At 48.7% G+C, this 27255-nt stretch overlaps 4 protein-coding genes across 5 annotated transcripts; 1 reads left to right on the top strand and 3 right to left on the bottom strand.

The window, feature by feature from the left end:
• Window positions 1-27: 27 nt before the first annotated feature.
• Window positions 28-7102, bottom strand: TAS1R3 (taste 1 receptor member 3). Its single transcript, XM_064678414.1, has 6 exons — window positions 6909-7102; window positions 5243-5543; window positions 3844-4623; window positions 3470-3673; window positions 3259-3379; window positions 28-2740 (listed from the first exon to the last, which is right to left on the bottom strand). Exons 1-6 carry the CDS (start codon window positions 7085-7087, stop codon window positions 1806-1808), a joined length of 2520 nt encoding a protein of 839 aa, XP_064534484.1. The 5' UTR covers window positions 7088-7102; the 3' UTR covers window positions 28-1805.
• Window positions 7103-7757: 655 nt separating this feature from the next.
• Window positions 7758-11140, bottom strand: CPTP (ceramide-1-phosphate transfer protein). Its single transcript, XM_064678413.1, has 2 exons — window positions 10994-11140; window positions 7758-10350 (listed from the first exon to the last, which is right to left on the bottom strand). Exons 1-2 carry the CDS (start codon window positions 11110-11112, stop codon window positions 9837-9839), a joined length of 633 nt encoding a protein of 210 aa, XP_064534483.1. The 5' UTR covers window positions 11113-11140; the 3' UTR covers window positions 7758-9836.
• A 137-nt stretch (window positions 11141-11277) lies between these two features.
• Window positions 11278-20967, top strand: INTS11 (integrator complex subunit 11). Its single transcript, XM_064678407.1, has 18 exons — window positions 11278-11388; window positions 11758-11953; window positions 12609-12706; window positions 13226-13299; window positions 13524-13752; window positions 13866-13964; window positions 14127-14161; window positions 14869-15007; window positions 15796-15860; window positions 16040-16229; window positions 16903-16986; window positions 17222-17311; window positions 17797-17959; window positions 18224-18331; window positions 18826-18887; window positions 19330-19472; window positions 19903-20032; window positions 20790-20967. The coding sequence occupies exons 2-18, from the start codon at window positions 11926-11928 to the stop codon at window positions 20853-20855; spliced, it is 1803 nt and encodes a 600-aa protein (XP_064534477.1). The 5' UTR covers window positions 11278-11388; window positions 11758-11925; the 3' UTR covers window positions 20856-20967.
• On the bottom strand, window positions 20498-27018 carry LOC135425788 (lysophosphatidic acid receptor 6-like). Of its 2 annotated transcripts, XM_064678410.1 has the most exons (4): window positions 26963-27018; window positions 25827-25955; window positions 22842-24082; window positions 20498-22142 (listed from the first exon to the last, which is right to left on the bottom strand). In XM_064678410.1, the coding sequence occupies exons 3-4, from the start codon at window positions 23929-23931 to the stop codon at window positions 22126-22128; spliced, it is 1107 nt and encodes a 368-aa protein (XP_064534480.1). In that variant the 5' UTR covers window positions 23932-24082; window positions 25827-25955; window positions 26963-27018; the 3' UTR covers window positions 20498-22125. The 2 variants fall into 2 exon arrangements, with proteins under 2 accessions (XP_064534480.1, XP_064534481.1); XM_064678411.1 differs by lacking the exon at window positions 26963-27018 and having other exon boundaries at window positions 25827-26001.
• Window positions 27019-27255: the final 237 nt, after the last annotated feature.

The raw sequence follows: 27255 nt of genomic DNA on the forward strand, positions 1-27255 counted from the left end.
CTGCTAAAACCCATCAGTGTATTCAGCTGTTCCATGGGAATATTCCCCATTTCTGGACTCTCCAAGGTAGGATCATTAGGATACCACTTTACTCTCTGGTAAGCATTAAACCACGGGGTGTTTATTATGAATCACCAGGCTCCCTGCAGGGTCTGAGGGGTTCAGTTGCACTCAAATGATTTAAAAGCCTTTTCCATCCTAAATCATTCCATATACAAAGGACAACCCCAGCTTGAGGAGGCAGATTCCCTCTTCCCAGCTGGCAGAGATCAGAGAGCAAAGGGAGGGTCAAACATTGTTTAAATACCACACATTTTAGCCAGCATTTCCCAGTGAGGTGAATATCAAATGATCAGAATTTAGGTGAGTATTAAATCCTCCAAATTTAGGTGAATATGGAATGATCAGAATTTTGGACGTGCTCTTGCAGCCTTTCACTGCAGGGCCTGATGGGCCCCAGCTGACCCAGGGTGAGTTGTCTGCAGGTGCCTGGAGCTGACTGAAAAGTCTCATCAGCTGCTTTTCCCTCCCTCTCTCCCTCCCCTGAAAGAAAACTCAGCCTGTCATGGCTCTGGTTGGGATCAGAGTTGGCTTTCTGGCTGCTGCCAATAGAGGTAAATGGATTTTTTTTTTCCCTTCTCTATTTCTGGAATGATGATGATCAAAAGCTACTTAAGGCTTCTCTGCTATGGAATCACAGCCCTGGAGCAAGGAATACTGAGAGGCTCAGGTGCAACAACATCCTCATGAAGACTTGCTGCAGGCTCCAGGAGCAAGGACTTCAGGCTTCAGGTCAGAGTTTTGGTATTTTTAATCACACTGAGAGGAGTATTTCTGTATGCAGGTGTTCACAAAAATCTAGGACAAGTAGCTTTGCAGTGCACCAAAAAGTTGTTTGTTTTTTTTTTTTTAAAGAATGAAAATATTTCCTGGTTTAGATTAATTTTCCAGTTCTTTAATTGAGCTGAACTGATGAGTTAATTTGCAACAGCACCCAGTGGAGAGATGGAAAAACTTTAATATAGGGAATAAAAGGGCAATAATGGAAAAACTTTAATGTAGGGAAAAAAAGGAGTAATATAGTTGCTTGTTAAAGCAGGTGGGGAAAAGAAAAGATCTTGGTGATGTGACTTGGTACCGTTTGGCAGCAATGTGGAGTTTTTGGTGATCTTTGTGTGGTTTTTGGGGTGGAGGAACTTTGTGCCATGGCTTGGGGTGGTGTGATCTGCACACTGCTCATTTCCATGTGCCTGGGCCTGATTTCCATGTCCTTTGCAAACACATGTGAACGAAACACAAATTAGTGAGCTGCAATTTGAATGGGTAATGCTCTTTATATCCTGCACACAGCTGCTCTTACTTATCAGAATGTTCTTTTTATTCCTCTGGTGTTGGATATATTTGAAAATTCTTCTAAGGCTTGGGAAAGGATTCATGGCTTTACCTCTGGAGCAGTTATTTAGTTAATTAGAAGGGGAAATCAGCAGCAGTGTTTACAGGGAAGTGTTCTGGGTGAGGCTTCCTGCTCACATTGCCAGAGCTGAGAGAGAAATTCATATAAAATATCACTACTGGAGGTTGGTTGATTAACTGAACCTGCTTTTGGCTGCTTGTGGGGGATGGAACAGGCCATTCCAGAGAGGATGGACCTGCTCCTCTGGAGCATTTGGCTTTAGCTGGTTGAGCAGAGCCCTGTGCTTTCGCAGCTGGTGGTTGTGCCCGGGGCCAGAGAGTGCTCATAAACAGAATTATCTCATTAAAATACAGCCAGCTTTTACTGAGGAGAAGGTGAGAGTGGGTCTGGTTTATTGTTTGTTTGCTGAGTCCTCCTCTGGCTCCTCTTGGATGGAATTCTGGAAACAATCCACCGTGTTCATCTCGGGCTTGAACAAGATGATGTAGCATTTGGGGGCGTAGTTGGTCACCAGGATGCCCAGGCTGATGATCAGGATGGTGGCAATCTGAGAGACAGGCCTGAGGACTGTCCCCAGCGTGGCAAAGATGGCCACAAAGAAGATCCAGACGACGAAGTAGATGAGGATGGCAAAGGTGATGCCCCTGGCAAGGTTGTACTTCTTGCCCAGCGTTTGCACCATGAAGGTGCCCAGGAAGCACAGGAGGGCCAGGCAGCCATTGAGGCTGTGCAGGAGGGCAAAGGCCGCCCAGGACTTGGTGCTGCACACCAGCAGCACCTCGGTGGGCTGGGATTTGTAGTCAGGGGCCAGGTAGGCAGGGCCCAGGTAGAGGTGGCAGAGGCAGAGCAAGCCCTGGACGAGCAGGCACAAGGCAATGAGGAGCCAGGACCTCCTGTGGGTCACCCAGCGCAGCAGGGAGGGGGCATAGCTGGGGAACTCTGTCACCAGGGTGATCTCCAGGGTCTTGATGAAGAAGGTGGAGAAGCAGCCGTTGAGGCACAGGGCGTGGACCACCTCCTGCATGGCACAGTGGGTGTCACTGGGCTTCCCCACGTAGAGGCAGCAGCTGAGGCTCAGCAGCGCCAGGCACAGCAGGGCAAAGAGGCTCCTCTCGGCCCCAGCAGCCTGCACCAGGGGGGTCTGCAGGTTCCTCAGGAGGAGCAGAGCTGTCAGGCAGGTCAGGAGGATGGTGATGGACATCAGGACCAGCAGGGCAATGGTGAGGGGCTCGTCCCAGAAGAGGAACCTCTCGCTGCGCTCGTAGCACTGCGTGCTCTGGGGAGGGGCCCACTGCTGCTGCAGGCAGGGGGTGCAGGTGGAGCTGTCTGGGAAGGAGCAGTGAGGGCATGATGAGGGCATGATGACCACCCAGCCCTTGAGGATGGATCATAGATGTGGGTTAGGATGTCCCTGCCTCCAAAGTGTCTTGGAACTCCAAAGCTTGTGACAGTTCACTCTGTTTTTTTTTTTCCCCACCCTTCTCCCCAAAGGACTTGCTTTTCTTAGCTCTTGTTTCCCTTCCCCAGAAAGCTTCCAAAAGATCCCAGAATTTTATCATATGCCTTTCTCTCCCACCTGTGACCCCAGAATTTCATCACAGCCTTTTCTCCTACCTCTTGAGGTAAAATACATACAAGTTGTCCTCATGCAATCCCTCTGGGCTCAGCAGAGGCAGGTCCCCAGGGAAGGTTTCTAGGGCAAGACTGAGCAAAGCACAGCAGAACAGGGAGGCAAATCCTCTGCACTAGCAGTGCTTCATGGAGGAGGAGCTCACCACTGGTTGTTACCTCAACCAGCAGATAGACATAATACAGTTAAAGCCTTCAGATTTCTCAGATCTCACCTGGACCGTTCCAGAAGGTGTTTTCTGCGCAGTCTGTGCAGTCATAGCAGCAGAGGTTGAATCCTTTTACCCTTCTGATTTGTCCTGGTTTGCAGTGCCTGAAGCACTCTGATGTGGGTGCCTGGCAAAGGGAGGAGTGAACATCAGCCAGGCACTTCAGGAGAATTGTGTCACCAAAGAAATCAGAAGGAATTGGCTGGGCCATCTTTACCTTTTGATCTGGAGTGTGAAACTGGATCTGAGGCTCCTCGATGTGCAGGGACTCTTTATAGTCACCTACAGGCAGGTAGGTAAGGATGCCATTCTTCCAGGACCACAGTATGAGCTTGTAGCCAGTGTTTGTGCTGTGGGACTGATCAAACCTGTAGCTCTGGCCGTTCACCTCGAACGGGAGAGCGTCCATGTAGTACAGCAGCTGAGGAGAGAATGGAAATTGGGGGTGGTACAGCTGATGTTTGGAGGATGATAAGGCTGCAAGCAGGTTTCTGGCTGAAGTCAGTTGTCCCTCAACAAGGGCTCAGGTTGGCACTGTCTGGCTGTGTTATGATGAAAAGTGGCTGTTTGTCCCCCCCGGCCTTTACTCACCTGCCAGGATCTGATGGGTGTTTTGGGACAGGCTTTGGAGGTGCACCCCAGGGCTCTGTGCAGAGCATAGGCCACGCTGTACACAGCCATGTGCACAGGCTGCACCTGGGTGATGCTCAGCAGGAAGGAGAGGTCCCCCAGGGAGATGTTGTCACACTCCTGGCACTCCAGGTCCAGCACGTTGGTGCTCATGAGCCGGTTGAGTTCTCTGGACTGCTGGCAAAATTCATCCTGCTGAACAGAGGTAAAGAGGTCAGCAACGTACTTCTGGAAGCCAGGGACTGTGCCTGTTTTTGTCACAAAGCCTAAGACTGTCCCAATGCTCTGAATATTTGAGATGGAGGTAGGTAAGCCAGACAGCATCCAGGCTTGGCTGCCAATCCAGACTTTCTTGCTCAGTCCCATCTTGATGGCTTGTTCCATCAGGGCCTGGGCTGACAGACTATAGGCAAAAAGGACAACGATGTTGACTTTGGTCCTATTAATTAAGTTAATGACATCTTCCAGTTGTTTTTTGTCACTGGGCTCGGTCACGTCTGTAGGAATTGTGCCCTCGAAGGCAATGCAGATGTTGTTACCTGCAGCTGTGCTTAAGAAGAGTTCCTGGGCTCCTTGGCCATACTCATCATCACTTGCAACAGTGGCAATCCAGTTCCACCCAAACCTGTTGAGGAGCTGGACCACAGCTTCCACCACGTTCTTGTCACCGGGGAGGGTGCGGTAGAAGGACGGGAACAGCTCGGAGTTGCTGAGCTTCTCACTGCTGGCTGCATAGCTCACCTGCAGGGTGGGAGGGACAGAGGGAGGCAAAGAGGGATGCCCAGGTCATTCTCCACCTTCTTTTCTTAGTGTTAGTGCCCTAAGGTTTCAAAAATGCTGGTCAGGATAGTGGGAAGAACTCATCCATCTTGGCTGCATTTACTGTCTCCTTCCACTGCCAGCCCTTATCATTAATGACAGTGATAATTAGCTGCTTTCTACACAGGGTGACACCCCCAAAATTCAGTTATATCTTAGCTGAGGGCTAAATTTCCCTGACCATTAGAGCCTTCTGTTGTGATAACTGAGTATTTAGTCACGTTTTCTCGTGTGTAGTCAAGTATTTTAGTCAGTATTTTCGTGAGATCCTCCCAGTTTACACTGGGAGCTCTGTTATTCCCATTTTACATGGATCACAGAGGTCTGAGTTGTCCCTGTTCTCTCTGGGTGGTTAAACACTGTAGTGTCTCCAGGAGGGAATTTGACTGACCCACCCAAGATCACTCAGGAAACCTGTGGCAGAGGAAAGACAGGAACTGCACTTTAACAATCCGTGTTCCCAGAGCATGGACAACGCTGTTGATCCAAACCCTTCCCCACCAGAAAGGAGGATTCCTGCTTCTCCAGAGAGGTTCTTTACCTGTGGGATGAAGAAGGTGCTGAACAGTTTGGCTGTCACCAGAGAGAGATCCGACTTGTGGGGCCCGATCACGGCGGTCACGCGGGGCTGGCAGTCGGTGGAGTCGCACAGAATTCCAATGCCTGTGGTGTCATTCCGGGTCAGGAACATCAGGCTGGCCTGCAGGGCCACCAGGGGCTCAAAGCAGCTGTCATAGATGTCATAGCCCAGTGTCACCCCTGGCAGGAGGGAGGTGGAATTGTTGATCTCATCGACAGCGAACTTCATCCCCAGAGCCCAGATCAGCCCATCCATGTGCAACCTGCAGGAGGAGGAGGAGGAGGCAGGAATTACAGGGGTTGTTACAACAGGGAGCAGCTTATTCCATGTTTTTTTTACACTTTGCATCCTGTCTGTGGCCAAGCCAGGCATTTGTGGCACTGTCAGCAGCCAGAGCACCCCTGGATTCATTCGTAAATTTTCTACTGTGAGAGTTTGAGCACTTTTCAAATCTAATTAGTCTTCTCTGCCAGCAAATATATCCTTGGAGCTTCCCAGGAGAAGGAACAGAGTATGGAGACAAGTATGTTTAGCTCTGAGGGTCAAGACCTGCTCTCAGCTTTGTGTGCTTCACCCCTGAAACCAGAGATTCCCAAGGTGCTAATTGAGGATAAATGTCCTTCTTCCCGGGATTTTCCTCCCACCTGTATCTCAGTACACTGAGCATATTCCCTGCCCCAGGGCCTGTGAAGATGGAAGGATTTTGGCCCCTTTTGGCTTTTCTGTGCTTTGTTGCTGCCAAAGCAGGAGGCAGGACACCAACTTCTCCTCCTCACAGAGAGCTGTGAGGAGCTTGTAACGGGGTGCTGTGAACCTCCTTGGTGTGAGTGAGTAGGAAATACCAATCACACACCAGCAGATGTGCAAGCCAGGGAATTTTCTTCCCTGCTTTGCCTTTTGCACAGTACTGAGTGTCCTTTTACCTCATAATCTGCCTGTGGAGAGCAGGGCATGGAGCAAAAGCAGCACTGCCACCTTTATGTGTGAGATTCAAGCACTAAGGGAGCCAGTGCTGCTAAAAGCTTCCATCAAAACAGGTGCCTGAAGTCTGACAGCACAGCAGCATCAAGAAAACACAAACCCACTTTCCATTTTGGGATCAGAATCTGACATTCCCTTACCTCAGTGCTCCAGCACCTCAGAGCTCCTCTTTGCTCCATCCCACCTTCAAGTGTTGGCTGTGACACCACCAGAAGAACCACTTTCCTTTCTCCCCCCAGCCCTGGTGAAGCCAAATTGCTCTTATTTCCCACACACCCATAGGATGACTTGACTTTCCTTTCTCCCTCCCAGCCCTGGTGAAGCCAAAATTGCTCTTATTTCCCACACACCACTAGGATGACTTGACTTTCCTTTCTCCCTCCAGCCCTGGTGAAGCCAAAATTGCTCTTATTTCCCACACACCCATAGGATGACTTGACTTTTTCCTTTCTCCCCCCAGCCCTGGTGAAGCCAAAATTGCTCTTATCTCCCACACACCACTAGGATGACTTGACTTTCTCTCCCCTGGTGAAGCCAAAATTGCTCTTATCTCCCATACACCCATAGGATGACTTGACTTTTTCCTTTCTCCCCCCAGCCCTGGTGAAGCCAGCATGGCTCTTCCCTCTCACACACCACCTCTTACCTCTCACACACCACCGGGGTGGGCTCCACGCGCATCGACAGGTTCAGGGTGTCCTTCCCAAACGGGAAGAGCCCTCCCAGGATATAATCCCCGGGCCTCCTGAACTGAGCTGACAGGCACGTGGGGCTGAGGGCTCCTGCACAACCCAAACCCAGGCAAAGCAGCAGCTCAGGGACCATTTTTGGCTGTTTGGGGGGGAAAGAAATCTCTCAGTGACTGTGGGAGAGGGGCAGGGGGGATCCAGTGTCATCACTTTAAATAGAACTCGGAGATGAAAATATTGGGCAAGAATTTGTTTAGCAAAATGCATTAATTTAACTCTGTGCTCAGTGGGCAGTAGTCAAATATGCAGCAATGCCCTCTGAGTGCTCTTGGTTGGAAAACCACTGCCCCTCATCCTGCTTTCCTTTGCTCAGAGCGAATTACCAAATTCTTTTGGCACAGCTCTGGAAATTGGGCTTCCTCTGGGATAGGTGGTAAAAAACTCAGGTGGCCCACTCTGATTTTTGCAAAACCTCTTTGTAAGAGGTTTACACAGCAATAATTTTTATTTATATATTTTTCAAATTCAGGGTCACCCCACGATGGAGATAACCAGCTCTTCCTCAGGGCATCACAGGAATTTGCCTGGAGAAGGCCAGTCCTGGGTCACAAGGTTGGTGCTTGTTATTTTTTAGGAAGTTTTTACTGGCTGGTTAAATTTTTTTTCCTCACCCTGAGCTATGATATTGATTTCAGTTGAAAAACTTCAGGTACAAGTTCACAGCGTAGCAATTTAGGCAGGATCATGGCTTGCATTTCTCCTGTCAGGTCTGAATTTCAGCACACAGGATAGCTCTGAATGAAAAGTTCAGTTTACTGCATTTTATTGGTTTATTATATATTTATACTGTATTATAAAACTGATGCACCAAGTTGCACCAAAGTGATGCCCCAAGGCTGCAATATTTCCCTTGAATGAGGAGAAGCAAATACATTGTAGAGAGTTAAATACACCAGGCAAGCAACAGTTGTAGCTGTGTTATATATAGGTATGTTTGTACAGACATATTGTTAAGGATACTTTCCCTTTAATGGAATATTTAAGTGATAGGTTTAAATATGTAACTTCTTTTAAAAAGCTCAACTTGATCTCCAGGTAAATGAAACAGACTCTGCCAGTGAGAGAAGATCAGAGTAGATAACAGTGTAAGACCTGGTCCTTCCAACCCCACAATCCCAGAGCACATTCCCATAAAGGACACTCCTCAGAAGCACATTATTCACGTAATTTTATGTCCAGTTAATCCAGTTTCCATGAGGTACCAGTGATTTGCTGGATCACACAGTGTTACATTATGCAATCAGAACATGGTACAGCTTGTGAGGTTCCCCCTCCTCCCCCAAACATTCACATCACCCTGGACTAAACATGTAGTGCTTTCTCAGCTTTCCAGAAGCTCAGTAAATTCCATTTTCATCCTTTGACTATTACAGTGATTTGCAGTAGAAGCCATGTAGTGATTTACAGTACAAGTGTGGATTTCTCCCCAGTCAGAGAAATCGTTTTTGTAGGCATTTAACACATTCATTAACCAAAAAAAAAACCACCACCACGTGAGCACACAACGTAGAAGCACAGCTGGAACCCAGCTCAGGTGCAGTCTGCAGCCTGGGCTGGACACAGATTAGGAATTGGTCCACATCCCAAGTGCAAAGAGCATGGATTTAATGGGCAGGGGAAGGGCACAGGAGGTGCTGCTGGGGGGATCTGGGACATCCACCCCCAGCTCCTTGAGCTCTGGGGCACACAGGATTAGCAGCAGTGCTCAGGTGGGGGTGTGACCACACATCCTTCACTCAGAGTTATATTCTCAAGGTTAAAAACTCCCCAAAACCCCTCAGATGCAATGAAGCTGATAAACACAAATGGCCAGGGGAGATCAAGTGTAAATGTGTTCAGACTCCACCTCGTGTCACACAAGGCCACAACTAGTGGTGTAAATGCACAGAAGCTGCTGAATTGCAGAGTTTGGCTTAAAAAAGAAACCACCTCCCCTCCCAGCCTTGCTGGAGAGCTGGAGGTGACTCCAGGAACAAAAAAAGAAATCCCTTAAGCAGCTCATAGTGCTGTGAGTTCTCTTCTTAGTCTCGAGGTCTACACACACACTGACACAGATATAAAATACAGATCATACATGTATATATGTACAACACACACAGATAGAAAAAAACCTGGAAGATCTTTTTTCTGTCTCCCTGAATAGCTTGGCCAGCTCCCTGCTGGGAAGGGAAAGGAAATCCTTAAGCTCATACTGCTGTGGGGTTTTTTTTCCTTAGTGTCAAGCTCCACACACACACACTGACATAGACACAAAATACATGCATGATATGTGTTTTATATGTATAACATAAATAGATGTAAAAAACCTGGTACATCTTTTTCTGTTCTAAGGTGAGGCACCCTGAATACCTTGGTTAAGTGGTCAGCTCCCTGCTGGAGAGGGAAAGGAAATCCTTAAAGCTCCTGCTGCTGTGGGTTTTTTTTTTCTTACTGCAGAGCTCCACACTAAGATATAAAATACATTTCATACATGTATCTATATATAACATACATAGATATAAAAAACCCTGGTTCATATTTCTCTGTTCCAAGGTGAGGCACCCTGAATAGCTTGGCTAAGTGGTCAGATCCCTGCTGGGAAGGGAAAGGAAATCCTTAAGCCTGTGGGGAGCCCAGACACTGACACAGATATAAAATACATGTATGATATGTGTTTTATATGTATCACATAAATAGATATAAAAACCCCTGGTATATGTTTTGTAAGGTGAGGCACCCAGAGTAGCTTGGCTAAGTGGGAAGGGGAAAGTGGAGGTGCCCACGGGCAGAGAGCCAGAGAAACACTTGATTTCCACCCCAGTCCTGCTGGGATGTGCCCCCTCCTGTCAGGGCAGGTCCAGCAGGCTGTGCTGGGCAAAGAGCTCCTGGGTGATGCCATAGACACTCTGGATGTAGGGAATGGCCTCCCCCAGCATGTCCACGGCCTGCTCGGGGGGCCCCACGTTCATGACCTCCAGGAAGGCGTCCCGGGAGGGCAGGGCACAGAAGGCCAGCGTGGCGGCCTTGCGGACCACCCAGGGGTGGTGTTTGGCCAGCGAGGCGTTGTAGGAGTCCGTGCAGATGGTGGAGGTCCGGGAATCCCTGTGGCCCGTGCGCAGCCCCTCCAGGAAGAGCTGCAGCCAGAGCAGGGCGCGGTGCAGCCGCAGCACCGTCCGGCACCCGGAGTCGGGGCGGCCCCGCAGCTCCGCCGGCCCCCGGGAGAGCTCGAATTCCACCATGGACTGCAGGGACTCGTAGTGCTGCCCCTGCTCCCCCCGGCGGTGCCGCTCCATGATCTGCACCTTGGCAACGGCGTCCTTGGAGATGAAGCCGAAGACGGCGCCGAGGCTCTGCAGGAACCTGGGGGACCATGGAATTACGGAATGGTTTGGGATGGAAGGGACCTTAAAGAGCATCCATGGGCAGGGTTAGGGTTAGGTCACCTTCCACTATCCCAGGTGGCTCCAAGGCCCGTCCAACCTGGCCTTGGACACTTCCAGGGATCCAGGGGCAGCCACAGCTTCTCTGGGCAACCTGTGCCAGGAAGGAAGAATTCCTTCCCAGTCTCCCATCCAACCCTGCCCTCTGGCAGTGGGAAGCCATTTGCTCTTTCCTATCCCTCCATCCCTTGTCCCCAGTCCCTCTCCAGCTCTCCTGGAGCCCCTTTAGGCCCTGGAAGGGGCTCTCGGGTCTCCCTGGAGCCTTCTCTCCTCCAGGTGAACCCCCCCCAGCTCTCCCAGACTGGAGCCCCTCTGCTCTGGAGCCAGCACTTGGAGCATCTCTGTGCCCTCCTCTGGACTCGCATCCTCCTTACCCCGGAGCCCGCAGATATCCATCCCCAGAAACCATTTTTTTTTTCCCCGTGGGAGCTCCCTTCCTGCCCTAACGCTGTAATTCTTTGACGTTCCCACCTGCCTCAAGGAGCAGCTGACCCGCCAGTGACGCCCCGTGCGCTGTCACTCCCCGCTCCCGTCCAAAGTCGCTGTGCGCGGGGGGCACTCACCGGATGAGCCCCCACCAGCCGCTCAGGTAGGGCTCCAGCAGCACCTCCCGCCGCTCGGTCACGCACCCCCGGAAGGCGTCCAGAACCTCCCTGAGGCTGAACGCGCCCGCGGCCGCCATCGCCCCGCGCCGCCTCCTCCTCCTCCTCCTTCCGCCCCCCCGGCGCGGCCAATCCGCGCGCGGTCCGACTCCGCGCTCTGCCAGCGAGCCAATCGGGTTACGATGCGTCACTGCGGCTCGGACAGTGGACCAATCAGCGTCTGGTGCGTGACCGCGGCGCGGCCAATCCGCGCTGGGTGCGGCACAGGGACGCGAGCTGCCGGGGCGGTGGCGGCGCAGGCGCAGTGGGGCGGCGTCAGGGCAGAGGGCCGGGAGCGCCGCGGCCGCGGGGTTTGGGTGGGTTTGGGTGGTTTCTGCGTGGTTCTGTGTGGTTTTTTGTGAGTTTTGTGTGGTCTTGTACGATTATGTGTGTTTATGTGTGTGTGGGTTTGGTTTTGTGTGTTTCCGCCTGTGCTTGTGTTTGGTTTTGTGTGTTTGCATGTCTCTGTGTGTTTTTTGTGTGTTTCTGTGCGTGGGTTTGGTTTTGTGTGGTTTTCATGTGTTTATGTGTTTCTATGTGCGTTTGTGTTCGGGTTTCTGTGTTTTGTGTGTCTCTCTGTGTGTTTTTCCCAACTCCCGGGGATGGATATCGAACCTGGGCAGGGCCGAGTTTCTATAACTTGTTTATCATCTGACTCCTTTCCTGTCTCTTTTCCCCTTCTCCAGAAAAGAGTTTGGCCTCTGCCCGAGTGTTGTGCCAGATACTTTCCCCCTCTTGTGCCAAACAGTCGAAATGGCTCCTGCAAAACCGGCGAGATCTTCTCTTCCCGTGCCCCTCCCTGAGCAGCGTTTGGAGTGATTCCCTGTGCAGTTTGGGGTCTGGGCTCTGCTAAAATGCCTGAGATCAAAGTCACCCCCTTGGGTAAGTCCAGTCCAAAACGGGCCTGAAACACAAACGCTGTGGGATTTAGAATTGAGGGTGAGATGTGTCGGGTTGGCACGGAAAACTGGCCTTGGTGGCACCTGTAACATGTGGGACAGTTGTGGTTCTTGGCAGCTTCTTGTCTTCTCACTGCCCTCTGTGTGCCTTTCAAGCAAATAAGACTCTGAACAGTCCTAATTCATTTGATTACAGGATTAATTAGCGTGTTCTGGTAAAGGCACTGTAGGATTGTACAGTGGAGGTAAAGCATTAGTTCACTTACTGTGGTAAAGAGCCACAGGAAGCAAATCTTTCTCTTTTCTTTCTTTTTTTAATCTGTTTTTATGGGTTGCACAGACACTGTTTCTGTGCTGAGAGGGCACAGGATGTTGGGCAGGGGAACTGCTTATCCTGATGGATAATTTTTGGGCTTGATGTGGACTTAATCAAAGCTTAATGAAGCTTCCACTGAGGGCAGAGCACCAGAGGGAACTGAGGTTCATGTTAATCCTTTCCAGATAAAGGATTATTTTGCTTTTACTCAAAACTGTAGCTTCAAGTTGCAGGAAGTTTGTGCAGACCTTTAAGGGCTTCTCTTTTGAAAGGATTGTAAACATTCCCAGAGGTGTTTTACTTGCCTTTTCCCTGTGTCCAGGGGCTGGGCAGGATGTGGGACGGAGCTGTATCCTCGTGTCCATCGCTGGGAAGAACGTGATGCTGGACTGTGGGATGCACATGGGCTACAACGATGATGTGAGTGCAGTGGGGAGCAGGAATGGGGTGAGGGGACGTGTCCTGGCCCTTCCCAGCAGGACTGTTCCCCTCTGGTAATTTTTCCTTGAACGTTGCCTGGCTCATCTCATGTGACACAGGGCTGTGTGTAGGTGTGTGTATGGAATCATGGAATATCTGAGCTGGAAGGGACCCCCAAGGACCATCAGTGCAGCTCCTGGCCCTGAACAGACACCCCAACAGTCCCACCTTGTCCCTCAGAGCGTTGTCCAAACCCTCCTGGAGCTCTGGCAGCCTTGGGGCTGTGCCCACTGCCCTGGGGAGCCTGTTCAGTGCCAACCACCCTCTGGGGGAAGATTCTTCTTTACCCAAGGCCAGTTCCCTGTCTGTCCCCTGGTAGCTCTCCCCTCCTTTCCCCTCTGACTCTTTCTGCACATTCCCAGTGTTCCAGGTCCCTCCCTCTGTTGTTTTGTTGGATCAGTGATGCAGCATTGCCTGGCTTTGTGTCCTGAGGGATTCCCTGTTTTTCCATGTCCACAGAGGCGCTTCCCTGACTTTTCCTACATCACCCAGAATGGGAGGCTGACTGACTTCCTGGACTGTGTGATCATCAGGTGAGGCAGCTCCTTCCCTGTCACAGCCCCAGTGGGAAATGGGAATGCTTTGTTATGCTGCCCCTTGCAACCCGAACACGTTCCAGGTCCCTCACTCATATTTTGACTGGTTCCTCTGTGCCATGCAGAGCTTTAAAAATCAGAAGCAAGATGTGAGAGCACCAGCCAGGCTGAATTCCATGCAGCACCTCCTTTATTCTTTGTGTTTTTGGTTTTTTTTGCAGCCACTTCCACTTGGACCATTGTGGAGCTTTACCCTATTTCAGTGAGATGGTGGGTTATGATGGGCCCATCTACATGACACACCCCACCAAGGCCATCTGCCCCATCCTCCTGGAGGACTACAGGAAAATAACTGTGGACAAGAAAGGGGAAACCAACTTCTTCACTTCCCAGATGATTAAAGACTGCATGAAAAAGGTGGTGGCTGTGCACCTTCACCAGACAGTGCAGGTAAAGGCTCAGTTCTGGGTACTTTCTGATCACACCAGGGGTTGTTGCAGAAGGCAACAGGCAGTTTTATTTGGAAATGCTGGCACTAATGGAGTGTTTGCCTGGTGGGGCAGGTGGATGAGGAGCTGGAGATCAAGGCATACTATGCAGGCCATGTCCTTGGAGCTGCCATGTTCCAGATCAAGGTTGGATGTGAGTCAGTTGTGTACACGGTGAGTATGCACAGATTTATACACATTTGTCTCTTACATAGACATTATATACAGATATTTATATATATATATGCACAGCAGTATTTCTAGGTCACTACATCACCTCTTAATGGCCTGTCCTGTTGCCTTGAGAATATTAATGGGTCTCTCTTCTTCCATCAGGGTGATTATAACATGACACCAGACAGACACTTGGGGTGAGTATGGCTTGTAAATATTTCTATGACTTGTAAATATTTCTGACAGGAAGATTTCAGCACAGATTGTTAATAGTAGGGGCTTATCAGCTTTGATTCTTTCTTAGGAGACTGGAACATTTAATGATGGAAAGATAAATGCAATTTTAAATTGTGAGGGTGAACAGGTTTACATTGATTCTGACAGGTAGACCTTAATGTAATCTTCTTCTCATATTAATCTGTTCTGTGAATCTTAACTCATACTAATCTATTTTTAAGGCTGTGTAATAATTGGACTTCAGTGTTTGAACTGTTATTTCATGGTGCCTTCTCAATGCTTTTAATTCCTATGAGAGTTTGAGTCACAAACTTTAACACTCATTTTATTTTTCCTAGCATACGTGAGAGATTTGTAGTACTCATGTTTCACATTTTAATGCATTTAAAACAGATAATAGACTGGATCAGTATTGCTTTTCAAGGTCTGTAGTGTCTGTTTTGAGCTGGGTTAATTTAAAGGAGCTGTGCCTGCAGAGAGGTTCCTCTATGGTTAGAGGTTCCTCTATGATTCTGATGCTGCCCCAGAATTCCCAGTAACTTCAGGCAGGCCAAGGCACAGCCGTGCTCCTGTTTCCTGTCTGCACATGGGGAGGCAGTGATATTGAGACCTGCAGGTCATTAATGCCAGCTCCTAATTGGATTTTCCTTCCATCCCCTTCCTCCAGGGCTGCCTGGATCGACAAGTGTCGCCCGGATCTGCTCATCAGCGAGTCCACCTACGCCACGACCATCCGAGATTCCAAACGCTGCAGGGAGAGAGACTTCCTCAAGAAAGTCCATGAGACTGTGGAAAGAGGAGGGAAGGTACAGTGGCCATCTCCACAAATAATGCCAGAATTGTTGCTCTCAACAGTTTGGTTTCCTGTTACCCAGGAGAGAACAGTGTGTGCACAGTGGGGTCTCACCCAGGCTGGTAGCTGGGATCGTGGTAACTGTGACCCATAACTTCTTTATATGTGCTTTTCTTAGGTATTTCATCAGTTTTATTTGTATTTCTTCAGTTTTATTTGTATTTCTTCAGGTTTATTTGTATTTCTTTAGTTTTGTTTATTTATTTTGTTTATTTATTTTGTTAGTCAGTTTTTGTTTTATTTATTGTATCTTAGTTTTATTTATTTAGGTTTGTGTGTGTGTGTGTGTTTGTGTTATGAAGTAGCAGTGGAAATGGAAAACTGCAAAGCTCCTCTGCAGAGCTTGAAACTTCTCATTTTATACAAAAGCAAAAATATAATTATCAGGAAAAAAAAAACCCTTTTAGAATCAGCAGGGTGGGCATTTCAGTCATTTTTATAGGTTGGGATGATAACAGCTGATGCAATAAAACTGATCCCACAGCCTTGTTTATTTTCAGGCACGACTTTCTTCCCAAGATGCAAGTAGTTTAATAAAGAAGACATTTCCATCCCACCCAGAGAGGTGCTGGTTGGGTGGCAGTGCCTTTCATTCATTCCAAACTGCACAACATGTTCCTGGGAAGTGAAAAGAGTATCAGAAAGGGAGAGGGAACTGAGGGACTTGTTCAGAAATAACACCTTTGCAGTGATTTGATGCTGTGTGGCTTTCACAGACACTAAATCCCATCTATTTTGCAGGTTCTTATCCCAGTTTTTGCCCTTGGACGTGCCCAGGAACTTTGCATTTTATTGGAAACTTTCTGGTGAGTGCAGTGTCTCTGTGCAGGTACCTTTTTGTCCTCCTCTGTGCTCCTGGCAGGTTTCTGGGGTCCTCCTGTGTCTGGTGAATATTTTTAAAGATAGGAAGCTTCTGGACTTCCAGCCTGGATAGCCAGGATCCCACTTTGGCCCTCACAGCTCTCTGGCACACTTCTTTCCACAGGGAGAGGATGAACTTGAAGGCTCCAATCTACTTCTCCACGGGACTGACAGAGAAGGCCAACCATTATTACAAGCTCTTCATCACGTGGACTAACCAGAAAATCCGGAAAACCTTTGTGCAGAGGAACATGTTTGAGTTCAAACACATCAAAGCCTTCGACAGGGCCTTTGCAGACAACCCAGGGCCCATGGTAGGTGGGTGTTAGGGAGGGGACAGGGCAGAGCTGGGGGCTCAGGGAGCTGCTTTCAACCAGTCTGGGATCAACAGGCAGCCTAAGCCTCCTCTCCACTGTTAATCCCACCTAAAACCCTTTTGTGGCCAAGCCATCTCTATAACTGTTAAAAATATTTCTCTCTTTATTTTAGTAAAAGTAAAATGCCCAGAGTAAATTAAAAACTTGCATCTCTGTATAATCTGTACATCTCATAGACTCAGATCTGATAATCAGATACATCTGATAGATTCAGATCTGATTCACATCTGATGGATTCAAACTGAATCTGATAGATCCATCATGATTCAAACCATCATCTTTACAGTGTATTCTGTAAGTAACTCAGGTGACAGATCCTTTACAGCACAGTCTTGCACTGCTGGTTTTATTTCTGACTGGTTTATTAGTTATCATTATAAAACCAGTCAGAGTTTTCAGCAGACACTGCTCACAGGTGTTTCCTAAAACAGCAGTTCAGCTCCTGTGAAAATTAGACAAGGTGGGGGAAAAAATAAAATAGCAAAAATCCCCATTTGATGGAGTGTCTGTAATGGGCATGGGGGGATTTTCTGTGCAGATTTAGAATATTATTATAAGTAATGGAAAAATTGTTTTCTGTGATGATTCACGGTGTATCTTTGAATTCCAGGTGGTGTTTGCAACCCCTGGAATGCTTCACGCAGGACAGTCCCTTCAGATCTTCAGGAAGTGGGCAGGGAATGAAAAGAATATGGTAAGAAACTGTTCCCTTGAGTGATGCTTTCTGTTGCTGTGCCAGTGGGCAGAGGTTGCAGGAGAGCTTTTCCTCGACCTCTGGGGTTTAAATGCCACGAGTTCTGTCATGACCCAGCCCGGGGCAGAACTCACCCGAGCTCCAAACTGTGCATTTGTGGCTGGTTTGGATGCTGAGAGCTGGGCCAGGCCCAGGGCAGGGGCAGTGGGGTGACATTCCTGGTTTTCCCTCCCAGGTGATCATGCCTGGATACTGTGTGCAGGGGACTGTGGGCCACAAGATCCTCAGCGGGCAGCGCAAGCTGGAGATGGAGGGCAGACAAATTGTAAGTTGGATTTTCCAATCCAAGGGAAGGGTCATTTGGGGGGAAATCCTTCAAAACTTAAGGTGGTAGTTACACACAATGGATTAGGCTGCACCCAACCCTGAAAATGTCTCAAAGTGACCTTTTTTTATTAGACTTGGACTCACTTTTTTCCTCTTGGCAAGCATGTTGTCTTCTGCCATTAATGGGGCACATTTATAATGTTTAATAACAAAGCCCTGTTAGTCAAATAGGTAAAAATGTTGCATTTTTAAGCAGATGTGGATAATAAAATGATACCAGTTGTCCTTAAGTATTGATTTGTTTTGGCATTGGGGAATTTGAGGCCATAAGTTACTGAAAGCTTTTCTTTAAGGCAATTTAGGTGTTCTCCTTCCTCCTTTAACTAGAGAGGAGTCTGGGTCTGTCGTGTGTGTGTTATACAAGCTGTAGTGAGCCAAAGCCATTCCCAGTTCCCAAATCCCATGCTTTCTGCTCCTCCCCAGCTGGAAGTGAAGATGCAGGTGGAGTACATGTCCTTCAGTGCCCACGCAGATGCCAAGGGGATCATGCAGCTCATCCGCCAGGCTGAGCCTCGGAACGTGCTCCTGGTCCACGGGGAAGCCAAGAAAATGGAGTTCCTGAAGCAGAAAATAGAGCAGGAATTCCGTAGGTATCCCGTGGGTGTTGGTGCTGAGCAGGGAATGGCAGCAGAGCATTGAAGGTCACGTGTTTAATCCACAGGCCCTCAGCAGGGTTAGGTCTGATGGAATTTACAGACACCCTCGAAAACTGGTGTCTGTAACGTCTTAATTAACATGTTAACTAAGCCCAGCTAATTTTAACGGTCCTTTGGACTGGAAGTGAAGTGGTTTGGTTGTGGTGCAGCATTTCCTGCTGCCACAGGCCTGACAGGGGCTGCTCCCATTGCAGATGTCAGCTGTTACATGCCCGCCAACGGAGAGACCACCACCATCTTCACCAACCCCTGCATCCCCGTGGACATCTCCCTGGGCCTCCTCAAGAGAGAAGCAGCAATAGGTGACTCTTCCAACCACAAAATTCCCTCTTTCAGACCCTGCTCCTGTGCTGGCAGGAGGCAGAATGCTGCAAATATAATAATGTTTAAAAACAAACTCAGGCACGCTGCCTTGTTTGCCACTTTGTTGTTTGTTCACTATGGTAACAAAAACTCACCTGTGCTTTTACCAGCTAGGTTTGGGAAAACTGGAGTTATTTTTATAAACTCAAGTTGAAAAAAAAAATAATCTAAACCCTCTCAAATCAGGATGTGCTCTGGGAAGAGAGGCAGTTGTTCTGTGTTGTAAACTAGACGTGGTTTCTTATGTGTCAGGAGTTCTGATGATGGTTGAGCACCATGAATGCACTTAGCAGGAGAAAGGTGAAAAATTTTAGTGTCTGAACCTCATGAGGGCCTCAGAGGTCCATCTCTTGAGTCCTAGAGCAGCTGTTTAATGGGAGAATTCAGCACCTCATTGTTAACTGGTCTTTTCTTTCCCCTGGCCTTGGGTTAGGTCCTGTACCAGATGCCAAGAAGCCAAAGCTCATGCACGGCACGTTACTCATGAAGGATAACGTGAGTAGAAGTGTTCTTAAGCCTGTCTTGAGTCCTCTGAATGTTTTATAATTCACACATGAGTTCTGGGTGCACAAGGAGCCAAAATCAAGATTTAAGCAGTTCTGGTTTCTTACAAAGAAGGCGCCAGGGGAGGATTTCTTCCCCTGCGACCTCATGTTTGTATTCAAACATCATTCCCCTGTTAAGAGGATAAAACCAGCTTCCAGAGGGCAACTTCAGTTTTGTTAAATGAAGGGCTGGTATGATTACTGAGGTGGGCATTTTGCCACTGCCATCACCCCCTCATGCTCCCAGCAGTGAGATGGAAAAGGTGAACAAACGGCAACATGTGGTGGAAGCGTGCAGAACACACCCGAGAGCAGCTGCCCACAGAGGGGCAGTGCAACTGCAGAAAGCTCCAAGCAGTGGATTTTCATGGATTTATCCCTTCTCTCTGCAGAGTTTCAGGCTGGTTTCCCCCGAGCAGGCCCTGAAGGAGCTGGGCCTGGCAGAGCATCAGCTGCGCTTCACGTGCCGCGTCCACATCCAGGACCCGCGCAAGGAGCATGAGACGGTGCTTCGGGTCTACAACCACCTCAAGGGGTGAGGCCCTTCTTACCTCACAGGGTTTTTTTTTTCCCCCCACCCAGGGATGCAGTTGAGTTCATCATTCCTAATCCAGGTAGCACAGGTGCCCCCTCCTTTGAGCTGGCAACAGGAGAACTTACAGGCAGCTGGCGGGTCCCTGAGCGGGGCTTTGCTCTGATGAACTGGGGGTAGAACTGTCATGAAGGCCAGAAATAAATTCTGTAGGAAATCCTACACGATTAATACAAGCAGCAGAATCACCAAGCTGTGGGTTATCCCTGTTCCCCCTTCTTTGGGAAGTGGGAGACTCCTTGGGGGAGTAGGTGCTGGCTCAGCCACAGCGAAAAGGAGTAAACCCACAATGGGGTAAAGATGCAGGGGTGACCCACCCTTCACCTGGGGGCATTTCCCTCCCAAATAAATCATTTTTTTCCTCTCTTACCAGGGTCCTGAAGGATTATTCCGTGCAGCATCTCCCTGATGGCTCTATAACCGTGGAGTCCATCCTTATCCAGGCCACAGCACACTCAGAGGATCAGGGAACCAAAGTCCTGCTCGTGTCCTGGACTTACCAGGTAGGAACACTCCAGGACTTTCTGCTCTGAACTCCTTTCAGTCCAAAACTGTCCTGGGCTGGAGGTGGCTGGAATTGTTGAGCCTTCCTCCCTCTGGTTTGGAAGGAGTTTGACTGGAGGAGGAGCTGAGTTGCTGCCATTTTCTTGACCATTTTGGGTTTAGTACAAATGGCTTTACAGGAGCTCTCTGGGACCACTGAGCTGGAGTAATTACAGTTAATTACAATTAATTATTACAGTTCTGTGTTTTGAGGACACTGAGCTGTATCCCTACTGCCATGCAGAGTGTGGAGGTATTTTACATTGTATTTCTTAGTTTTCTACTTGCTTGAAGCCTATGTGTAATCTTAACACTGTTTTATTAGATCTTCATTATGTTTTCTTCCTTTCAAAAGGACACTTTCTCTGGCTGTGTTATTAAATTCTTTCTTTACAGCAAAGAAGTGCCTTTTGGGGGCAAAGCAACACAGTCAATGGTTCTTTATTCCATACTTTCAAGAAAAGTGGTGATTTTCCTCAAAAGAGACCCCTCAGGTCCAGTCACCTCCTTTGAGAAATGGGAGTTTTACACCAGTATTTGGGAGGAACACCCAGAAAGGCAGCTGTGGCTCTGTTTCCATTTTTGAACACAGCTAACATTAGATCCTGCAGGGTCCAAGACTTGTTTCAACCTATTTCTGGGTTGAATTTACTGCCCCAGATGGGACAGGCAAGTAGAAGATTTTGCTTTCATCCCCTTTCTCTTTCTCCTCTGTAGGATGAAGAGCTGGGCAGTTATCTCACCTCCCTCCTGAAGAAGGGCCTGCCCCAGAGCACATCCTGAGAGCAGGGCAGAGCACAGGGGGTTACAGAGATGGAGATTTTATTTTGTTTACCTTGCCAATGGGTTTTTCCTGGTTTGTTTTAATAAAAGAATTACAGTGTTTGTCCAGTTACTGCAGTGCCAGTGCCTGCCTGTCACCAGCACTGTGATCTTCCCCCTTGGAAACCCGTGCAGGGAGTTGGGACAACCTGTTCTTAAACAGTCCTGAGGAACAAGCTTTGAGTTGCTTACACAGTAAAGCAAAAGTCACTCAGAGTTCCTCCTCCCTGCAGCTCAGTGCCCTTAAAAATCTCAGCAGTGCTGAGTGAAACAATTAAAATGCAAAGGATAATGGAGGTAAAAGAATAAAGCCCTAAATGTGCTGATCATCAAGTTGCTAAACTTATTTAATTCTCCCTCCTTCCCTCAGGGACAGCTGAGAAGCCTCCAGGAAAGCTGCTCTCCTGCATGGAGCCTCTAATAACATTTTTCTTCCTTTATGCAGAGCAGAAAGATTGTGCTTAGTTGATAAGAACAGTCCCCCTCCAGTGCTGGGAGGATTTTCCATAGTCTGTAAATGGGACAAAAATAGCAATGGCTCATGAAAGGTGAAGGATTAATTTGTGCTAATGCTCCCTCTGAGCCTCCCCTGTCTCCACAGTGCTGGGGTTTGCACTTGGCTCCCCAAGCCCACACAGCACAGGAATTGTTTTCCTTGTTTTAGAAAAGTCTGAGCAGATTTTTCTCACCAGTATTTAAAATTTCCTCCAAGCTAAAAGTAAAACTGTGGCTGAATTGGGGCAGAAGCTGCACCATTCATTGTTGAGTAAAGAGAAATTAATAAACAGAGAAACACTGTCATTGATTCCCCCAAAGCCTTCTGCCACAATAATCCTGCTCTCCCTCCAGGCCCAGGGCAGTTCTTGTTCCAAGTCCAGCAGAACCTGGGCATGTGCCAGGTTACAACAGGAATTTTAGGCTGCATTTGGAAGCTAAAATACTGATTTAGCACATTGTCCTGTTAACCAAAGCCCCTGACAGTGTCCCTGCTGCTCTCAGCTACTCTCAGCCCTGGTACCCGGAGCCCAAGAGCACACAGAGAGTTTTGGGGTGGCCTGGGGAAGGAGCAGAGCAGCGAGTCTCTGCACCTGTTACACCAAAAGCCCTCATCCCTCTGAAGTAAACTCGGGTTGTCAGCCAGGCTTGTGGTTTTCTGGTGCCTCAGAGCACCCACAGATGAAAAATTCTCTCCACAGTCTCACATTTCGCGGGGCGGAAAACTCAGCAGTTCTCAGAAGCCACATGGGTCTGTTAATACAAGAAAAAGGGGGTGAGAGAGGTCAGATGATGTGTTTACAGCACAAAATGTGACTGAAAAAGAGAGAGCCTTGACATTTGAAGGGGACTGCACAGTGCAAAGAGCTGTGGCAGCTCCTCCAGGAACTGCAGAGAGGAGCTTGTTTACCACTGACTGATAAATACTGGGATCTGCTCCCTTCTAAACTTCCATTAATCCATGTCCAGCTTGAATCCAGGAAAGCCTGTCCTGGAATACTCCTCAGGAAGCCAAGTGAGGATGAGAAGCCCTTATTTGGCTGTGGAACGTGGGCTTTGAACCCAGGGAGAACACACCAGATCCCTCCAAAACAGGGAAAAAAAAACCCAAGCAGGGCTGCCCGAATCCACCTCTATCAATTAGGAGGCTGATTTCCTTCAGGTGGCCCTTTCCTGGGCTGTGCTGCTTCCCAGAAAAGAGCCCTGTGGATTGCCAACCCCGAAGTTAAACAGAACAAGCCCAAAACATTGTGAACACAGCAGGTTTCAGCACGTGCTGGGAAGGTCTGTCCGAGGACAGAGCTCTCCCAGGGGCTGTCCCAGTTGCCTGATCAACACCCACAGCTGGTGGGCACTTCCCTCCAGTGCTTTAACAGCCACCACACCAAAAACCAGTAGGTTTTACAACTTTGCTTGTAAAGAAACAGCTGGAAAGATCACCCCTGTACTTACTTGAAGCAAACCAGTTGGTTCCACCTCTGGGTTTTTTGCCCCCACGTCTCTGCTGGAGTTTATAATCACAGGAGGGCTCCCCGAAATTCCGGTCACAGATGGTGAACACCTTTTTAGACCTGAACCTGAGCCTGAAGTTGCAGTGGCACTGCTTGCTGGAAGAGCTGTGGTAGCAGAGGAGCGGGGTGAGGCAGCAGCTGAGGCTCACCAGGGCCAGGCTGACCCTCCTCATCCCGTGGATCAGGGTGGAGAACGACTCGTCCTGGATGAGCTGGACCCTCCCCAGGAAGTGCAGCAGGTGGGTGAGGTGATAGGGGAGGAAGCACAGGGCACAGATGGCCAGGATGATGAAGATGGTGCTCAGGGCCTTCCTCCGGGACACGCCGCGCCTCACGCGGGAGATCCTGCAGGCCGCGAGCGGGAATCCCACCAGCATGAGGGAAAACGGCACCACGGACCCCAACAGCAAGGCCAGGACGCTGTGAGGGGCCTCTCGCCAGGTCCAGCTGCTCGTGGGGAAGCTCTCCAGGCAGGCCGTGGTGTTCCCCGCGCCCCGCTCGTGGAGGGGGCCCGCGAGGACAAGCGGGACGGTGACACCAAGGGCCACCACCCACAGGGCCGTGGCCACCAGCAGGCAGTGGCCGGCCCTGAGCTGGATGTAGGCGAAGGGGTGCAGCACGGCCACGTAGCGGTCCACGCAGAGGCAGGCGAAGAAGGCGATGCTGAGGTAGATGTGGACGTGGAACAGGGTCCCCGTGATCCCACAGGCAGCGGCCCCCAAGGTCCAGTTGCTCCCGTGCAGGTGGGAATGGATTTTGAAAGGCAGCACGCAGACAAACAGGGCATCCAGCAGGGCCAGGTTGATCAGGTAAATGGAGGAGTGGGACGTGTGCCTCGCTCTGCAGGACAGCAGGGCCAGGGCCAGGGTGTTCCCCACCAGCCCCAGCACGAAGACGACGCTGTAGGTGACAGTGAACAAGGAATCCTGGGAATCTGCTTCCAACCAGAGCTCTGAGCTGCCGCTGGCAACTGTCTCGTTGGAGGCCCAGGAAGCACCTGCCATGGTTTCTGCTGGAGAGGAGGAGGACATCCAACATGGGCTGGGAGCCTCAATCCATCCCTTCCCTCAGGAGGTCCTGGAGTTTTAGTTCATCTCGGTGAGCGAGAGCTAAAGCTGCACCACAGATGTTCAGCCTGGTGAGGTCTGTGCTTCAGAGCTGCTCAGATGGAAAGCAGTGCCACTAGAAGGGAAAAAATAAATCATTTAAACCACCAGCATTTGAGTTTACACAGTAGACAGTATTTACTGGCACTAAAATCACCCCAAGGTGACAATAACAGAGCCAGCTGATGTTCGTGTACAAGGGATGAATTTACAGCACCCTAAACCTTCTCTGTGGGCAGAAAAGAAACCACCAGTCCTCTGTTACAAGGGGGAGGCTAAAGGACCAGTTTTTATGTTTGGAATATGGCAAAGAGGCACTGCAGAAGCAGGACTCCTCACCCAGGTCACTCGTGTCACTCAGGCAACAAACTGCACTCCAGCTGTGCTGCTCTCATCAAATAGAAAAGAAATCTGAGTAAGCAAACTAAACACAGCTTCTTGAGAAACTAAACTCAGCCACAACATGCAAAAAAAGCTCCCAAAGTCGAGCACTGAAAGCACAAAAGCTACAGAGGTCGTTGGGTACTTTCCAGAGGAAACTCTGAATTCACGTTTCCTCCCCACACTTGTTTTTCTCACAGAGGCAAAGCCACCAGAGGTAAGTGGAACACAAGAAAGGCAGAAAAAAAGCAGGCAAGATTTGCTTGCACAGGTCTGGCACCTCACAGCAGAGGGTTTGTAAACACAGGGGGGGAATTAATACCAAGCCAGGCATGACTTTAGGACTGGAAATGACCTTTATGTCAGAGTTTGGCAGAGCAAGAGCCACTGAACACCCACCTTGTGCAGGTTCAGAGTGTGGGGCTGCAGCTGGGGAGGGGTAAGACCTACAAAATCCTTACAGGGAGGGTGAAAGGAGGCCAAGGAGCTCCTGCTTCTCACCAGACAAATCCCCCAAATCCCTCCCTGCCCAAAACAGGATCCCATTTTACACCTTCCATTCTGAGTGGACAGATTCACTTATTAAAAAAAACATTTTAAAAGTGTGGAGTCTGATCAAATCCCCACAACTGGTTTGTTTTGTGTTCAGGTGGTTTGTTTTTTTTTTTTTTTTTTTTTGAGGCTGTTTTTCCTTCCAGACAAATAAAAAGCACCACTGAACCTCTGTTTCTGTACAGAGTTATCTGATTTACAAGCACACAAAAGCATACACTGAAGTTCCCACTTGGTTTTGAGCTCATGAAATGATTGGAAATGTTCTCATGTAAAACCCAAGGTGTTTAAATTCTGGTCAGTTGTGAGGTTTTTCTGGTTTTAAAGCAACAATCAGACACACAGATCTCCCCATGTATGGGATGTCCAAATGGAATCAACTGAAAGGAACCAGTAATGCAACCATACAAAAAGTAAAAGAATGCTAAATAACCCTGATAATAAGTATTAATGATGGCCATAAAAAATATTTGGACTCGTAAAGAAATTCTCTACTGATGCTAAAAGAGCATCTCCTTTAATTCAGTGGCTTTAGATTACTTTTAACAGCTGCTCTGGGATGTAAAAAGCAAAGCAAAAACCCCTCAGTAGTTCTTTGTTCCAACTGCAGAGTTTGCCAGGGAATCTACTCCTGAATTACTGCCTGGGCAGCTGACCCTGGGCTGCTCAGCCACTGCATTTGATAACGAGGTTTTTATTGCAACCAGAAGTTTGGAAACACCTGCAGAAACCTCACTGACAGGTATTTTTGCACTGTGATGGTAAAAAGTGGTGGTGCCTGAGCCTGCAGCAGAATTTGGCCTGGTTGACACCCAAACAGTGCCAGCATTTAGTGGGTTTATGCCCTGTAAAGACTCACAGTAAATTTAGTCAGAAACAGAACTTACCAGAGCTCAGAGCAAAAGCTGCAGGGTTGAGTTCAGTGGCCTCTCCAAGGTCCTCAGAGCCACCAGGTCCCTGCTCAGCTCCTCTGTGGGGAGTTTTGACACCCCAGTGCTGAGTTCTGTCACGTTGCTCTGCAGAGAGAAACCACAGGAAGCCAAGACCTGTCACTCACAGGCAAGACAGAGCCCCTGCCCCGACAGTGTCCCCCAGAGCTGGGCAGAGAGCACCAGGAGGTGCTTTTGTTCTCCCCAAACACCCACTGCATGAGGGAGGCACAAAACACCCACCCAAAGCCACCCCAGGTCCCCTCCAGTCATCCCATCCCATCCCATCCCATCCCATCCCATCCCCTCCCCTCCCCTCTGGAACCAGGTCCCCCTGCTCCAAAATGGGCCTCCAAAATGGGCCAGATGCTGTTAAATTAAGAGAGCCACTACAGGAGCAAAAGGATGCTCTGCTCTGCTCTCCAGCCTTTACAATACCAAAGGAAAAGGGAGTGAACTGAACTGGATCCACGGAAAATTGAGTCTTTATCCATGGTCTGGGACAGAACAAGAATTTAGGAGAATTTAAAGTGCCATTTAAAGCCATTGCCAACAGAACTTCTCTCTTACTAACCTGAAAAGGGAGAGGGGAAAATCTACAAGTGAAAAATACACTGGTTTTCCGCTCGACTGTCCCTTGGAAGGGAGGAAGAGCAAAGGAATGCTGCCATTCCCTTCCAGGGAGGAAGAGCAAAGGAATGCTGCCATTCCCTTCCAGGGAGGAAGAGCAAAGGAATGCTGCCATTCCCTTCCAGGAAAACCTCTGGCTGAAAAGCTTTGGCCAAAGAGCTCTGGACAAGCCCCACTGCTGGTGCTGGCAAATGCCCTGCAGGCTGCTCAGCATCCCCAAATCCCTGGCCTGAGCCAGCCAGGATGGGCCAGGAGGCACAAACAGGTACCACGAGAGCAACAGAGCAGCTCCAAGTCTGCCCTTCCACGGTGCAGATCCATGGAGACCTTGGGAATGAACCCCTGAAGGAATTCCATGGGAAGGGAGAGGGCAGGCAGAAGGATCTCACCTTATTTTCCCTGTAACCTGACACTGTAACAGTCACTTTAGATCCAAAACACACAGAGATTCTGGTGTCAGTCACCAGAAAAACCCCCACAATGTGGATTTATTGCCTGGGCAAGCAGGCAGGACCTGAGGTTAGGGGGGTTAAAAAAAAAATGAAGGAAAAATATGATAAAGAAGTGTATTAACATATATATATATATAAAAATATAAAAAAAAAAAAAAAATATATTTAAATAATATATAAATATATATTTAAATATATAAATATATAAAAATATATATAATATAAAAAATATATATTTAAATATATAAAAACATATAAATATATAATATAAAAAATAAATATTTAAAAATATAATATATATAAAT

Source organism: Pseudopipra pipra, chromosome 22 (genome assembly GCF_036250125.1).
Source record: "Pseudopipra pipra isolate bDixPip1 chromosome 22, bDixPip1.hap1, whole genome shotgun sequence".
Taxonomy (NCBI): Eukaryota; Metazoa; Chordata; class Aves; order Passeriformes; family Pipridae; genus Pseudopipra; species Pseudopipra pipra.